This window comes from Thunnus albacares, chromosome 14 (assembly GCF_914725855.1).
Source record: "Thunnus albacares chromosome 14, fThuAlb1.1, whole genome shotgun sequence".
Taxonomy (NCBI): domain Eukaryota; kingdom Metazoa; phylum Chordata; class Actinopteri; order Scombriformes; family Scombridae; genus Thunnus; species Thunnus albacares.
Window position 1 is genome coordinate 28223553 of NC_058119.1, and position 17696 is coordinate 28241248.

Genomic DNA, 17696 nt, shown 5'->3' on the forward strand with positions numbered 1-17696 from the left:
TTGGTCCCTGACCACAAGGTAGTGCACCATCGTGACTAATTTACATCACTAACTTTATTATTTTTTCATAATTGATATTTATCTTCGGTAATTATTAATTATTGCTAATAACCAAACTGCTCCTACCGAGTCCAAACAGCGGAAATAGGCTTGGCCTATATCAGTCTGATCAGCATCATCCAAATATTGTTTTGATAGGCCTTACTGTTCATGAGTTATTAGCCAAAACATAAAACATGTAATAACTGGCGACATGGCGGTGCTATTGGTACCATGTTTTAATATGTTAAGCATTTCCACAAGGGACACCTGTTCATGAAGTATGAATAGTTTTACACTTTTAGTTTTTGAGATATTAGCTTTCAAACATTCCTCGAATAGACTTTCCATTATAAATTTTAATATTTAAAAAAATTATATAAAATCACTGAAATATGCTAGAAAGAAGAAAAGTAATACCACAAATGTCCTTAAAGAGCTTAACATTTTTATATTTGTAGAAAAAGTAGAAAGCTTGCCTAAAACATAAGAATAACAATAAAGGTTTGAAGAACAAAAGTTTGATTGATTTCAGCAAAATCTTAGTAGCCTCAATAAAAACCTTATCTTCTAAGAGTAACTGATTTAATTTCCAATATCCAGGGCCTCTCTTATGTTCAGAGGTAATCATATTTATTCCAATAAGGTTATGATCTGAACTAATCTTATCACTAATTGTAGTTTTTTTGACTAAGGTAATCAGTTTAAAGGAAACCAAAAAGTAGTCTAACCTACCTAGCTGGTTTATTCTTTACCAGGTGTATCTTACCTGTTGTGGATTGTTCATCCACCGTATATCTATAAAAGCCATTAAATTCTCTGTAGCATCATGAGCTTTTGGATGATAGTTTTTATTGTGGGGTCCTTTTCTGTCCATGTTGTTATCTAAAACTATTTTAAAATCACCTACCATAATAACTTGATATTTTATAGGATCATATATCTGTATATTTTGCAACAAAACCCCAAAGATCCTATCTACTATCTGAGTCTATTTGTAGAGCATTAAAAGTAGTATTATTTATATTCTTAACCATTATCATGACTCCTTTATTATTCCTTTGACCATGTGAGTAAAAAATATCACTTCCCCATTCATCAGCCCATTGTTTTTCATCTTCGGGTGTGGAATGTCTTTCTTGTAGTCAATAAATCTCGTAGTTTTTATCTTTTAGCCATGCAAAAACCTTCCTTTTTTTCTTGGTATCAGCCAAACCATTGCAGTTATAACTGGCTATGCAAATTTCACTCATCATATACAGAATTAAGATATCAAGTTGTTTTTAACTTTTGGAATACTACTGATGATAACAACTGCTTTAGGCCATGGGGCGTTCAGGCCACATCATGCCAACAAGGGGTCCGCACCCCACCCACCCCAGGCACCTAAGAGCCTATGGGACCAGTCCTCCCAGTCCATTATAGTTGATGACCATGTTGATTGAAGTATTAAGCCTAATTTACATTTTGATTTTGTTTTAGCCATCATCCACCTCCTTGCCCCTAACACACTGTCACACATTTGTGTTGGTGTACAAAAAGAAAAAAGAAAACATAAAAGAATAAACATTTCTTAAATTTGGCAAATAGTTGCTCAAAGGAGTTTTCTAGACTTGCATTCATCCATTGGCAAATTATACTAGTATCAAAACATGAAGAATGGAACATATTATAAAGAAAGCAATGTCACATTACTCTATTTCAATTAGAGTGAAAGAGAAGGGAGAAAAAAAAATAAATACATATAAATCCATACATATAAATATAAATACATCACATAAAAACAGTTAATGTAGTGATACAAAACAAGGAAAACAGAGATGCAAACAATCATGTAAATTAACATGCAAATGATGACAGTTTACTGCAGTCCAACCAGTAAGTTTCTCCCTCTCTTCCCCTCAAAACAAGTTTTGCATGTGAGAAATACAAGTATCTGACTGTGTAACATGCAAAATAGTATGAAAAACTTGTGATAACAACACGGAAAATATACAGTATTTTGGGAAAAAAACTGAGGGAAAGAAGGATGAATAGGAACAGACAAGAATGGGCATAAATGTAGTGGTACTGTTTAAAAACATTGTTCCAGGAATTCCTGAAAGTGATGAAAGCTGAGTTTTATAATATTCTAATTTCAAAGTCTCAAAGAGAAGATGAAACCACAACCTTGTATGTGACATCTTTGAGGGTTTTACATATTCTGAGATCAGTTAATTGTTAATATTTTTCTCAGTGTTTTACAGGATAAGTTACAATCCTCTACAGCCAGCTTTTCCTAGGCCTCGTGTCCAGCTAATTGTAGATACTGGAGCATCTGTATCTATTGAACCACAGGCAGGTTTCCTGAGGCAAAATTGCAAAATTCCCTCCACCAGAGACTAAAGTAAGCATGTATGCAAAAATTGATTTCTGTGGCAGTTTACCAGCTGCCCTACTAGACCAAGCCAAAAGCCCCGTTTCAGCTTCCCCTGGCCTGAACCCCTTCTTCACCCCCACCTGTCAATAAATACATTATTTACCTGATCCTTGTCTCCTCGTCTGAGTTTGCACTTGGGTTCACCTGCTCCGCCTCATGTAACAGGTGGTGATATGTATCAAAACAAGTAAATGGAACAACATTCCTGCGTGTTATACTAATGTAATTTGCATATTTATTTCTGTCTACTTTTTCCTCTCTTCCAAAGTATCAGGAACCTACTGCATGTTATCACTCACCATATTTACTGTAGACTGTTTGGATGCAGAGGACCAAACATCAACCTCTGTATAGGGAACTTATCCAGGTGTGGTCTTGCAGCTTTTGAGGTAAATTTTGTGACATTATTTTTCACTTGTGTATGTAGAGATTGTAAAAATGACATTAGGACTGCAAACAGTCATGATAATGAGTATGCAAACTGTGACAAGTGGACAGCTTTGGACTGTAGGTGTACACAATACTGTGGTTAAACCAACTGTGTTTTATTTCATTTGCATTTTTTCACCTAAGTGTAATTTTGATGTATAAAAACGAAGACAAAACAAAGGGTGAGAAAATATCTAAAAAGATGATAACATTCAAAACTTTACATTATTTTGAATTAAATAAAATGAGCTAAACAAAGAAGAATAAAGAAACAAATGTTCATTATTATATTTCTGTATTTCTTGTATTGATCCAACATCGATCCACCTATAGGTATTTATAGTGATATTTGCAGTTTTGATGACAGCTGAGATATGAAAGAGTTTCCTGTGCTGTGACAGCCCGTTCTCACTCCCAACTCGTCACATATCATCGCTTGGTCAGGACCCCGTGGCGTCACTTTTTAACACACTGGGTAGTCCGATTGAAAGTGACGCCGCGCGGTCCTGACCAAGCTTCGATATGTGACGAGTTGGGAGTTAGAACATGTTGGCTGTGACAATATGTTATTGATGAAAAGTCTAACAGAGTGATTGAGTTATACAAACCAAGATAGATTAAAGTCAATTAATGATTTCATCCCAGAAGGAATAAGTGTTTCTCAGTTTTTTTGTTTTGTTTGTTAGTTATTTATTTTTGGTGATTTGGTACATTTTATCCTTTATTGAGAGGAGACAGTAGAGTCAGAGAGGAAATGAGGAGAGAGAGAGAGAGATGGGGATGACATGCAACTAAGATCTGCTGGAATCAAACTGGGGACAAATGTTGCAATTTTGTGGTATGAGTCTTAACCAGTACGCTACAGGGATGCCCAGTATGTTAGTGTTGTTAAACATGGTGAATGTACCAGCCTGAAGTTGTTTCCTCTAATTTATTTCACTCCAAAACATAGTCAGAGTGTACAATCTGTAAACAAAATATAAAATATTCAGATGATTCATAAAATGGTTTGGTCAGACATGCAAACCTCCTTGTCCAAAATCAGAGAGCACAGAGTTATTCAACTGGTGGGATGTCAAGTGCAGGAGACAAACCATCCTAGACCAATGTCTCTGTACCTTAAATTAATGAGTTTTTGAGATATTAGCTTTCAAACATTCCTCGAATAGACTTTCCATTATAAATTTTAATATTTTAAAAAATTATATAAAATCACTGAAATATGCTAGAAAGAAGAAAAGTAATACCACAAATGTCCTTAAAGAGCTTAACATTTTTATATTTGTAGAAAAAGTAGAAAGCTTGCCAAAAACATAAGAATAACAATAAAGGTTTGAAGAACAAAAGTTTGATTGATTTCAGCAAAATCTTAGTAGCCTCAATAAAAATCTTATCTTCTAAGAGTAACTGATTTCCGATATCCAGGGCCTCTCTTATGTTCAGAGGTAATCATATTTATTCCAATAAGGTTATGATCTGAACTAATCTTATCACTAATTGTAGTTTTTTTGACTAAGGTAATCAGTTTAAAGGAAACCAAAAAGTAGTCTAACCCACCTACCTGGTTTATTCTTTACCAGGTGTATCTTACCTGTTGTGGATTGTTCATCCACCGTATATCTATAAGGTCTAATGGAGCCATTAAATTCTCTGTAGCATCATGAGCTTTTGGATGATAGTTTTTATTGTGGGGTCCTTTTCTGTCCATGTTGTTATCTAAAACTATTTTAAAATCACCTACCATAATAACTTGATATTTTATAGGATCATATATCTGTATATTTTGCAACAAAACCCCAAAGATCCTATCTACTATCTGAGTCTATTTGTAGAGCATTAAAAGTAGTATTATTTATATTCTTAACCATTATCATGACCCCTTTATTATTCCTTTGACCATGTGAGTAAAAAATATCACTTCCCCATTCATCAGCCCATTGTTTTTCATCTTCGGGTGTGGAATGTCTTTCTTGTAGTCAATAAATCTCGTAGTTTTTATCTTTTAGCCATGCAAAAACCTTCCTTTTTTTCTTGGTATCAGCCAAACCATTGCAGTTATAACTGGCTATGCAAATTTCACTCATCATATACAGAATTAAGATATCAAGTTGTTTTTAACTTTTGGAATACTACTGATGATAACAACTGCTTTAGGCCATGGGGCGTTCAGGCCACATCATGCCAACAAGGGGTCCGCACCCCACCCACCCCAGGCACCTAAGAGCCTATGGGACCAGTCCTCCCAGTCCATTATAGTTGATGACCATGTTGATTGAAGTATTAAGCCTAATTTACATTTTGATTTTGTTTTAGCCATCATCCACCTCCTTGCCCCTAACACACTGTCACACATTTGTGTTGGTGTACAAAAAGAAAAAAGAAAACATAAAAGAATAAACATTTCTTAAATTTGGCAAATAGTTGCTCAAAGGCGTTTTCTAGACTTGCATTCATCCATTGGCAAATTATACTAGTATCAAAACATGAAGAGTGGAACATATTATAAGGAAAGCAATGTCACATTACTCTTTTTCAATTAGAGTGAAAGAGAAGGGAGAAAAAAATAAAAATAAATAAATACATATAAATCCATACATATAAATATAAATACATCACATAAAAACAGTTAATGTAGTGATACAAAACAAGGAAAACAGAGATGCAAACAATCATGTAAATTAACATGCAAATGATGACAGTTTACTGCAGTCCAACCAGTAAGTTTCTCCCTCTCTTCCCCTCAAAACAAGTTTTGCATGTGAGAAATACAAGTATCTGACTGTGTAACATGCAAAATAGTATGAAAAACTTGTGATAACATCACGGAAAAATTTACAGTATTTTGGAAAAAAAACTGAGGGAAAGAAGGATGAATAGGAACAGACAAGAATGGGCATAAATGTAGTGGTACTGTTTAAAAACATTGTTCCAGGAATTCCTGAAAGTGATGAAAGCTGAGTTTTATAATATTCTAATTTCAAAGTCTCAAAGAGAAGATGAAACCACAACCTTGTATGTGACATCTTTGAGGGTTTTACATATTCTGAGATCAGTTAATTGTTAATATTTTTCTCAGTGTTTTACAGGATAAGTTACAATCCTCTACAGCCAGCTTTTCCTAGGCCTCGTGTCCAGCTAATTGTAGATACTGGAGCAAAAATTGATTTCTGTGGCAGTTTACCAGCTGCCCTACTAGACCAAGCCAAAAGCCCCGTTTCAGCTTCCCCTGGCCTGAACCTCTTCTTCATCCCCACCTGTCAATAAATACATTATTTACCTGATCCTTGTCTCCCCATCTGAGTTTGCACTTGGGTTCACCTGCTCCGCCTCATGTAACAGGTGGTGATATGTATCAAAACAAGTAAATGGAACCACATTCCTGCGTGTTATACTAATGTAATTTGCATATTCATTTCTGTCTACTTTTTCCTCTCTTCCATAGTATCAGGAACCTACTGCATGTTATCACTCACCATATTTACTGTAGACTGTTTGGATGCAGAGGACCAAACATCAACCTCTGTATAGGGAACTCATCCAGGTGTGGTCTTGCAGCTTTTGAGGTAAATTTTGTGACATTATTTTTCACTTGTGTATGTAGAAATTGTAAAAATGACATTAGAACTGCAAACAGTCATGATAATGAGTATGCAAACTGTGACAAGTGGACAGCTTGGGCTGTAGGTGTACACAATACTGTGGTTAAACCAACTGTGTTTTATTTCATTTGCATTTTTTCACCTAAGTGTAATTTTGATGTATAAAAACGAAGACAAAACAAAGGGTGAGAAAATATCTAAAAAGATGATAACATTCAAAACTTTACATTATTTTGAATTAAATAAAATGAGCTAAACAAAGAAGAATACAGAAACAAATGTTCATTATTATATTTCTGTATTTCTTGTATTGATCCAACATTGATCCACCTATAGGTATTTATAGTGATATTTGCAGTTTTGATGACAGCTGAGATATGAAAGAGTTTCCTGTGCTGTGACAGCCCGTTCTCACTCCCAACTTGTCACATGTCATCGCTTGGTCAGGACCCCGTGGCATCACTTTTTAACACACTGGGTAGTCTGTTTGACTTTGGTGAGCTCCCACAATGTCTGAAATAGATGCTATGATGACATCTAAATAAGGTGACAAATTAGTGACTGCCGTAATACTGTATGTTGAAAATGACGCTAAAGGGGTACTCTGTGCGTTAAAAAGTGACGCCGCGGGGTCCTGACCAAGCTTCGATATGTGACGAGTTGGGAGTTAGAACATGTTGGCTGTGACAATATGTTATTGATGAAAAGTCTAACAGAGTGATTGAGTTATACAAACCAAGATAGATTAAAGTCAATTAATGATTTCATCCCAGAAGGAATAAGTGTTTCTCAGTTTTTTTGTTTTGTTTGTTAGTTATTTATTTTTGGTGATTTGGTACATTTTATCCTTTATTGAGAGGAGACAGTAGAGTCAGAGAGGAAATGAGGAGAGAGAGAGAGAGATGGGGATGACATGCAACTAAGATCTGCTGGAATCAAACTGGGGACAAATGTTGCAATTTTGTGGTATGAGTCTTAACCAGTACGCTACAGGGATGCCCAGTATGTTAGTGTTGTTAAACATGGTGAATGTACCAGCCTGAAGTTGTTTCCTCTAATTTATTTCACTCCAAAACATAGTCAGAGTGTACAATCTGTAAACAAAATATAAAATATTCAGATGATTCATAAAATGGTTTGGTCAGACATGCAAACCTCCTTGTCCAAAATCAGAGAGCACAGAGTTATTCAACTGGTGGGATGTCAAGTGCAGGAGACAAACCATCCTAGACCAATGTCTCTGTACCTTAAATTACTGAAATGACTGTATGAAATTCTGGAGTAATGACCTCACAACAGCATGTAAAAATATTTATATACATCACAAGGACTTGTATCATCTGAAAAAAGTATTCTTTAATGAACTATAGAGCTGCAAGGATTAGTCGATTATACTATTTTGATAATCAAATTATTGTTTCAATCATTCTTCAAGCAAAAAGACCAAATATTCTCTGGTTTCAGCTTCTTAAACATTATGATTTGCTCCTTTTCTTTGTCATATGCAACAGTACATTAAAATCTTTAGGATTTAGATTGTTGGTCGGAAAAAAAATAGCAAACTGAAGACATCCCCGTGGGCTCAAAGAAATTGTGAGCAGTTTTTTTCACAGTTTACACTGTATTTGTGTGAACTTTACATCAGGTATGTCACTTAACAATGTTAGGTAGATATTGAAAAACTTAACCATATTCTGATCTCTCATACAACAGGTTTCACTCTGAAGAAGAAGAAGATTTCTACATCAACACCTCAAAGATGGAAAGCAATAATTACAGCAATGTCACATCCCACTATGATTATAATTACGACTATGGTAACAGCAGCAGCTTCTTCTACAGCGGCCGCGAAGTTAGCTTAGAAGTTATATTCTTCTTAGATGTGATGAAATGCGTAATCATTAGTTTCGGCCTTCCTTTGAGTCTACTGGCCATCTACTCTCTATATTCCCAGGTGAGTACTTTATGACTAACGCCTGGGACACACAGCCCGCGAGACACGCAGCACATCATCTAGAGATTCAAGGTCTCGCCTATTTTTTCGGAGCAGGGTTTAACTGGTTAAATGATTAATATAATGAATAAAAGAACACGTCCTGTGTGAGGAGTGTATGTGGCTGACAAAACATGAACTTACAATAACTGATATTCAATAAGGGGGCCAGTCGGCTCGAAAAAGACTCCCCTGAAGGCTGCTCCCGTGTTTCCTCACTCCTCGCTCCTCGATCCTTGCTCCTTGGAGCAGAAATATGAGACCTGGGACACCTGTCAAAATGGCGCACCAGGAACAACTTCTTGTTCAGGAGAGGAGCGAGGAGTGAGGAAAGAGCAAATAAGAGACTTGAGATGTACCCATGATCTTCAGAGGATGAAGCCCATTGACTTGGTTGATCCCCTGAATTTTGCTTTAGTGCCATCATCAGGTCACAAAGTGCAATACTTTGGTTTACAATCAAATACCAGCTAAACTAATCACATGGCAAACTACCTCAGCTGTATTTTGTGTTTACTGTGTCGCAGATAAAAGACACTTAGAAAAAGCGGTTTTAAATTCCATTGCCCACTAATCAAAGGATCACGATATATATTAGTCTTTTTGTCTGCATGACATCATCGTGTGTGTGTGTGTGTGTGTGCATGCATCTATCTACTGTATGTTTTAGATGCATAATGCACAGTGGAAACAAATTTCCCCATGAGGACAATCAAAATCTATCGCTCTATCTTTAGCATGCTAACACACTAAACTAAGATGGTCATTGTCATTGTGACCATATTAGCATTTAGCTCAATGGACCCCTGTGCCTAAGTACAGCCTCACAGAGCAGTTAGCATAACTGTGGACTCTTGTTGTTGTTGAGTCTTGTAACATTGATTCGCCAATGTGATGGCCAATTTGATGACACATTGGCCAATGCATGAATGTTTCTGACTGCAATTGCTGTGCAGAGCAAAATGACATATTTGTCATTACGCAGAATTCCATTCACTTGTATTTTTGCACATTTCATGCAGAGATTCTAAATGAAAACACCAGAAAATTAAAAAAAAAAAAAAAGTTTCCAGCTGCTTTGTTTATTTCTACCATTGTTTTCTTGCAGGTTCAAAATACCAATGTTGCTCCGATCTTCATCATCAACCTCCTCATCTCTGACATCATCCAGCTGTGCTGCATTATCGTCGAAATTGGAGCACGTCTGAACTTTGTTATACGTGACACCTTCTTTAAAATTTATGACATTGGTGTGCTCGCCAGTATTGGCTTCATGGTCTGTATCGCCCTGGAAAGGTAGCTATTTGTCTATCCTGTATGTTTTTAGCTACTTCCATGTGTATGACCATTATATTACCATATACATCTGAATCTCCTCAAAGTCAGGAATATTCTGTATCTGATGATAGACTGTGTATCTTGTGTTACAGGTATTTGGTCATCGCATGGCCACTGTGGTACCGCTTCAGAAGAACCATCAAGATCTCTCTTGTGGTCTGTGTCGTGGTCTGGATCCTTCCTCTTGTTTGTGTCCTTCCTCAGCATTTCCTGTTTTACATTGATGTCCGCGATGTCACTTTTGGCGTCTTCCTCCTCGTTCCTTTCCCACTGCTCATATTCTTCTTGGGTGGGACCCTTAAAGCCCTGTCTGCAGCCATCTCGGTCTCCTCTGATGAAAAAAGACGAATTGTGGGAATGTTGGTCCTGGTGCTGCTCATCTACACGCTGCTGTTTATACCCAGAATAATCGTGTTACTGTCAAACAAAGCCCAAAGTAATGGTGACTTCCGCAGACTGACTGAAATGCTTCTTGAGCTCAGTCCTCTTGCAGACTTGATTCTGTATGTTTTCATTAAGGGGACCATGGACAAGCTTTTGGCCTCTCTGTGTTGTTGCATAATGGACAACAATGATAACAACAGATCATCAACATGAAAGACAACAACATGTACACAGTCAGCTCCATGCAGGCAGAGAAAGAGGGAGAAAGAAAAGGGAGAAAACAGATGGAGAAATGAGGCCAAATAAAAAGGAAAGAGACAAGAGTCACTGTCCTCTATCGATACTATTTCCAATAAGACACCTAACAGTAGTGTCACCTAGCAGTGAGGACAACAGGTGTGAAAATCAAAAATAGTAATTTATTTACAATTTCATTTCGAATGAACAAATAATCATGTAATATAATAAACATAAATTAAATTGAGGTGAACTAAACAAACAGCAACTTAAGACTGAACATAACTGACCTGACTAGTGACACAAAGGGAGGGTTTATAGACAAAGGCTAGACTACACAGATACACAGGTGGGCAGGAATAACCATTTAAATCTGTACTACAAATTAACCTCAATACAAACAAAGATTTAAATCAAGAAAGTATTTACAACCAATTTAACTGTCAAACAAAACCCATAAAACTTAGACCATGACCACAGTAAGCAGGTTACGTTCCTGAATGTATGTTTTTCTCTCTTTTCTGTCATTTATAGTTATAATTTAAGTCTGCCAAGGGGCAGCTTCCATGAGCTGGCCAATCAGAACAGAGTGGGCTCATCAGGAGGGGCCCTTAAAGAGACAGGAGCTAAAACAGCCTGTTTCAGACAGAGGCTGAACTGAGGGGCTTCATAAAGGGCCAGTATAAGATAAATAGGAATTTATTTGAACTATACGTCATGCAAAAATACTCCAATAGCCCCAATAGAGCCCCAAAATAAAAAAATATTGACCTGAAAATGTGCATGTTATGTCCCCTTTAATGAAAGAAGCAAACCAGATATTTCTTGTTGATAAACTGAGCTGTTCAACACCATGATCACCCTGTTATTATAGCTGACACTCTGTCGTATTTCTACAAGGAGAGCATCATATCATGTCTATAGACTTTCTTCTTCTTTGGCCTCTCATACACATTATAGTTTATTATTAATCTATATTATTATTTAGGGGGGTATTCTGTGTTACTTATTTTTTTCCTACTTATAAATAATGTATGTTAATCATTTGTGTGTGTGTGTGTGTGTGTGTGTGGTGGGTGGGGGGAGGTGGCGGGTACTTTTGTTCAACAAAAAATTAAACCACATATGATTTACTTTTTAATTTAATGTAAGTTATATTTTGGGGGATTTTGTGGTGGGCATGCTATGGCTTGGCAATATAGATAAAATATTATATCACAGTACTAGAAATTGTAAATTTCCTGGAAATTCAATAAAAATATTTTCTACACAAAAATGAGAAATACTTGTTGTAAATGCTTTAGACTAACTCTGTGAATTAAACCTGACAAATCAACAAAATCTCTGGTTGTCTGTGGTATATATCATCATATAGTTCAACTCTACTGTGTAATACCATGGAGGCATTTTTTTTTTTCAAATAACCTTATCATGTTCATTTGTGTTACTGACCGTGATGCTTTTTTAGATAATAATTTGGGGCAGAAATTATATAATATTTTTCAATACAAGTTACAGTAGTGAGGCCTACTGTACATTTCCCCCTTCTTAAACTTGTTAAACTTGTTGCAGTAATCAGCTGACAACAGAGATCAAATAAAAACATATTTCCCAGAATATCTTTAAGTACTTTGACTTTCTGCAGGGTGACACTTTATAAAGAAAAACATGCATTTTCAGAGGATAACGGATGATTGCTAAGAGCTTAAGGTTACTACTTGATAAGTTGTATGTAGTATAGTGTACAAAAACGATGATTAATTATAGCTCAATCAAGAGAGACTCAGTTTCTTTAAGTGACAATAATTTTATTGAACATGCATAATGAGATGAAAGTGTGAAAAGTCTTTGGCGATTAGACCCCATCGTGATGTCATCATATTTATAAGGGGGAGGTTAAGGCGAGAGTAGAATAGGATTATGGGAAAGAGAACTGAGAAAAACATGCAAACCAACGCAATATATCTCAATCTTTGCCAGACCAGATGGCAATGGATTTCAAGTAAAATATGTAATGAAAAAATTAAACAGGGAATAGCAGTATTAATAATAAGTTACACTGTTATATATTTAATATATGAGATAAATGAGCTGAAAGACCGAGAGTGAGCTTGGGATCACCATTACTATGTGGTGGGTGACTAGAGGTCCTGAAGACCATGAGCCTATGTGTGAGGTTCTGAAGACCCTGTTTTGCAGGAACATGTGAAGAGAAAAGTGAGAGGTCATGATAGACTGAAAGCAGAGTGACATGATGCCCAATAGGCTATACACACACGTGCCATGTGATAGAATGAGAAATGTCTTTTGTCATGCACATATGATGAGAATGTGAAAGTCTTTGATGTTGTAAGAAGTGCGAATATACTAGCCATGATCAGCAATGATAGTAGCTGAGAGACACCCATACACCGGGACACCACCATCAGTTATATGCATGACTTACCAAGATTAAGGCTTCAGAGAACTTTGATTGTGAGAACTGTGCTGAATGTAGGAGGTGTAGGCGGAGGACGACTACCATCCCAGTTGTTGCAGGGAGGCAGATGAAATGCCTTGTTGGCAGCAGAAGCAGTTGTACCTATCCTAAAAGAATGCCCTGAATAATGCTAACTTACATGAAAGACAGCAGCAGATGATAGACTATGATGAAGGTGTGCTGCTACTGCTATTGGACAGATGTGACTCGCTGATGTAAGCAACTGATATCTCGATTGACAGCCCTGGCAAAGACAACCAAGGAATAATGAGTAAAAATGTGTGAGATGTGAATGCAGAATGATATGAGAAATAAAACTATGGCCTATGCGTGCAAAGATAGTCTTCCTGACTGAACTTATCTAAAGCTCCATACATAGAAGAACAACAAGTGAATGAAGCAAAGATAATGTTTATTCTACCGAATGATAAGAGATGATTAAGTATAGAAGTAATAGATGGCACGGGAGATTTTGAGGTGAGGGGCGTCGCCCTGAGCAGCAGTAATACAAGCCCCCATCGTTAAAAGAAATACACAGCCTAATATTTTCCCCTACAGAATGCCTACTTACCAAGCAGGAGTGAAATGGGACACATTTAATCATAAATCTCCCTCTTTCTCTGCCTGCATGGAGCTGACTGTGTAAATGTAGTCATCTTTCATGCTGATGATCTGCTGTTATCACCACTGTCCATTCTGCACCAACACAGAGAGGCCAAAAGCTTGCCTATGGCCCCTTTTCTGATGAAAACATACAGAATCAAGTCTGCAAGAGGACTGAACCTAAGAGGCGAGAACCTCAGATTGTAGAAGGTATCATTATATCTGGCTTCTTCTACCAGGTACCCGATGATGTTGGGTAGAAACAGCAGTGTGTAGATGAGCAGCACCAGGACCAAAATTCCCACAATTCGTAGTTTTTCATCAGAGGAGACCGAGATGGCAGCAGACAAGGCTTTAAGGGTCCCACCCAAGAAGAATATGAGCAGTGGGAAAGGAATGAGGAAGAAGACGGCGGTAATGATGTTTGTGACCCTATAATCATCCCAATAATAGTGAGGAAGGACAAAAACAAGAGGAAGGGTCCAGACCACGACACAGACTGCAAGAGAGATCTTGATGGTTCTTCTGAAGCGGTACCACAGTGGCCATGCGATGAGCAAATACCTGAAACACAAGATACATAGTCTATCATCAGATACAGAATATTCCTGACTTTGAGGAGCTTCAGATTTATATGGTAATATAATGGTCATACACATGGAAGTAGCTAAAAACATACAGGATAGACAAATAGCTACCTTTCCAGGGCGACACAGACCATGAAGCCAACACTGCTCACCCCACCAAAGCAGTAAATATAAAAGAAGATTTTATAGATATTCAAGTCCACAGGATTATCCACTAAGAAGATCATGTAGCAGAGCTGAATGATGTCAGAGATGAGGAGGTTGATGATGTAGATTGGAGCAACATTGTTATTTTGCACCTGCAAGAAAACAATGGTAGAAATAAAGAAAAGCAGCTGGAAACATTTTTTTCAATTTTCTGGTGTTTTCATTAAGGATCTCTGAACAAAATGTGCAAAAATACAAGTGGATTGAATTCTGCGTAGTGATAAATATGTCATTTTACTCTGCCCAGGAATTGCAGAAAAAAAACATTCATGCAATGTGTCATATTTGATGACACATTGGCCCATCAATGTTACAAGATTCACCAACAAGAGTCTACAGCTATGCTAACTGCTCTGTGAGGCTGCACAGGGGTCCATTGAGCTAAATGCTAATATGCTCAAATTGACAATGACCATCTTAGTTTAGCGTGTTAAAGATAAAGTGCTAAAGATAGAGTGATAGATATTGATTGTCTTCATGGAGAAATTTGTTTTTACGGTGCATTATGCTTCTAAAACATACAATAGATAGATGTATAAACACACATACACACCACGATTTCATGCAGACAAAAAGACTAATATATATTGTAATCTTGTGATTAGTGGAAAATTGAATTTAAAACTGCTTTTTTGTCTTTTATCTGTGACCAGATGGAAGTGGAGTGAAAAATTGATTGTGGGGTGTTCAGGGTCATGTTACATCTGTTTATTAGCACTAAACACAAAATACAGCTGAGGCAGATCACATTACCATTAGTTTAACTGGTATTTGGTTGTAAACCAAAGTATTGGACTTTTTGAAGTCATCGGATCAACCAGGTCAGTGGGCATCATGTGTTTGTACAAAATTTCATATATTTATTGATTGTTTTAATCAAAACCTAAAATAATGAGCTCAAATAATGCTGTACAAATTGTTCTGATAAACCTGACGACAATTTGTTCTCTACAAGTTAATGATGCTGTTAACTTCAACTGCATGTGTTTAACGTCCAATTAGCTTAAATTTATAGGTCATTACAAGACTTAGCAGCCCCCAAGCAGGATGAAGAGTCTTTACAGACAGACTGTATGACAGACACATGACCTAAAATTAATATATCTTAGTCATAAAGTACTCACCTGAGAATAAAGAGAGTAGATGGCCACTAGAGTCAAAGGAAGGCCGATACTAATGATTACACATATAACCACATTCAAGATGAATAGAATTTCTTTGTCAAAATAGGAGTTGCAAAAATCATAGTCGGTATAATTATAATCATAGTAGGTGTAGTTATAATGATAGTAGTGGGATGTGACATTGCTGCTATTATTGCTTTCCATCTGTGAGGTGTTAATGTAGAAATCTTCTTCTTCTTCAGAGTGAAACCTGTTGTATGAGAGATCAGGTTATGGAAGTTTTTAACATAACATTGTTAAGTGACATCACTAAAGTCTTGAAGTCCAAGTTCACGCAAATACAGTGTATATTATAGCCACAACAAAAGGTGTCTTTATTACATTTTCTCCTAATAATATTTCTTCTGGGCTGCAACTAAAAATTATTTTCATCATTGATTAAGCTGCCGATTATTTTCTTGATTAATCATTTAGTTTATAAAATGTAGTTTTTTATACACTGTGAAAAAATTGCATTCACAATTTCTTTGAGCCTGCGGAGATGTCTTAAGTTTGCTATTTTTTTTCTGACCAACAATCCAAAGAAGCCTGAAGATTTTTAATGTACTGTTGCATATGACAAAGAAAAGGAGCAAATCATAATGTTTAAGGAGCTGAAACCAGAGAATATTTGGTCTTTCTGCTTGTTGAATGTTTGAAAGAATAATTTGATTATCAAAATACCAATAAACATAATCGACTAATCATTACAGCCTTATATTTCATCTTTAAAAAACATTTTTCAAATAATACAAGTCCTGGTGATGTACATAAATATTTTTCCATGATGATGTGAGGTCATTACTACAGAATTTCATACAGTTATTTCAGTAATTTAAGGTACAGAGACATTGGTCTAAGATGGTTTGTCTTCTGCACTTGACATCCAACCAGTTGAATAACTCTGTGCTCTCTTATTTTGGACAAGGAGGTTTGCATGTCTGACCAAACCATTTTATGAATCATCTGCATATTTTATATTTTGTTTACAGATTGTGCAATCTGACTATCTTTTGGAGTTAACATGAAAATTAATTGGAGGAAACAACTGCAGGCTGGTACATTCACCATGTTTAACGACACTAACATACTGGGCATCCCTGTAGCGTACTGGTTAAGACTCATACGACGAAACTGCAACATTTGTCCAAAACAACAGAACTGGGAAACACTTATTCCTTCTGGGATGGAATCATTAATTGGCTTTAACCTATCTTGGGTTGTATAACTCTATCCCTCTGTTCGACTTTTCATCAGTAACATATTGTCACAGCAGAGGAAACTCTTTCATATCTCAGCTGTCATCAAAACTGCAAATATCACTATAAATACCTCTATGTGGATCAATGTTGGCTCAGAACATACAGTAAATACAAGAAATGCAGAAATATAATAAACAACATTTGTTTCTTCATTCTTCTTTATTCAGCTCATTTAATTCAAAATAGTGCAATTTTTTTTGAATGTTATTATCTTTTTAGCTATTTTCTCACCCTTTGTTTTGTCTTTGTTACACAACTTTTAAATATCAAAATTACACTTAGGTGAAAAAAATGCAAATGAAATAAAATACAGTTGGTTTAACCACATTATTCTGTACACCTACAGTCCAAAGCAGTTCCTGTTTGCAGTTCTAATGTCACTTTTACAATCTCTACATACGCAAGTGAAAAGTAATGTCACAAAATTTACCTCAAAAGCTGGCCAGGGGAAGCTGAAACAGGATGGTAACACTATTTACCATCTGTGTGTAAGCAGTGCTCACAAATCGCTTTTGTCAAACAGGCCCTGAAATAAAATAGGCTCAGGTTGGCTGCTGGCATAGGCAGTATAGGCAAAAGCCAGGAGCTCCAGGGTAATGTAGGGCCCAACGACGCGGGAAAAATAAATAATTGACAATAAGAAATAAAAAATCAACACTAGAAGACAAAAGAGCCCTCTGTGTTTTAAATTGTGTTCATTTGCATTACCACCATCTGAGATTAATGCACTGAAATCAGGGGTATGCTTTAAACAAACAATAGTTTGTACAGTGTGTCAAAGTTTTTATAGCTGTTCTAAACAACCACACTCAAACTTTGGTGAATACCTGGAGGGGCTAGCCAAGATTATCTTGGGGATAATGGGGCACACTTTCAAACAATCTCTCCTTGAAAGAATTTATGGTGTTTTACATACTTTCTCACTTCTGCATCACTGCCCTGTAGCATTAAGTTGGC

At 36.4% G+C, this 17696-nt stretch overlaps 2 protein-coding genes across 2 annotated transcripts; one reads left to right on the forward strand and one right to left on the reverse strand.

Moving 5' to 3' along the window:
* The first annotated feature begins 8371 nt into the window (after positions 1–8371).
* LOC122997385 (ovarian cancer G-protein coupled receptor 1-like) lies at positions 8372–10414 on the forward strand. Its single transcript, XM_044373482.1, has 3 exons — positions 8372–8440; positions 9588–9775; positions 9910–10414. The coding sequence occupies exons 1-3, from the start codon at positions 8372–8374 to the stop codon at positions 10412–10414; spliced, it is 762 nt and encodes a 253-aa protein (XP_044229417.1).
* A 3162-nt stretch (positions 10415–13576) lies between these two features.
* On the reverse strand, positions 13577–16620 carry LOC122997386 (G-protein coupled receptor 4-like). The gene is made up of 4 exons (XM_044373483.1): positions 16565–16620; positions 15439–15688; positions 14219–14406; positions 13577–14084 (listed from the first exon to the last, which is right to left on the reverse strand). Exons 1-4 carry the CDS (start codon positions 16618–16620, stop codon positions 13577–13579), a joined length of 1002 nt encoding a protein of 333 aa, XP_044229418.1.
* Positions 16621–17696: the final 1076 nt, after the last annotated feature.

Coding starts and splice junctions, on each gene's coding strand:
- LOC122997385 (XM_044373482.1), top strand. CDS start 8,372: ATGAAATGCGTAATCATTAGTTTCGGCCTTCCTTTGAGTCTACTGGCC. Junction 8,441..9,587: donor TCTACTCTCTATATTCCCAG/GTGAGTACTTTA, acceptor GTTTTCTTGCAG/GTTCAAAATACCAATGTTGC. Junction 9,776..9,909: donor GTCTGTATCGCCCTGGAAAG/GTAGCTATTTGT, acceptor CTTGTGTTACAG/GTATTTGGTCATCGCATGGC.
- LOC122997386 (XM_044373483.1), bottom strand. CDS start 16,620: ATGTTGCAGTTTCGTCGTATGAGTCTTAACCAGTACGCTACAGGGATG. Junction 15,689..16,564: donor GCTACAGGGATGCCCAGTAT/GTTAGTGTCGTT, acceptor CTCATACAACAG/GTTTCACTCTGAAGAAGAAG. Junction 14,085..14,218: donor GTCTGTGTCGCCCTGGAAAG/GTAGCTATTTGT, acceptor CTTGTGTTTCAG/GTATTTGCTCATCGCATGGC.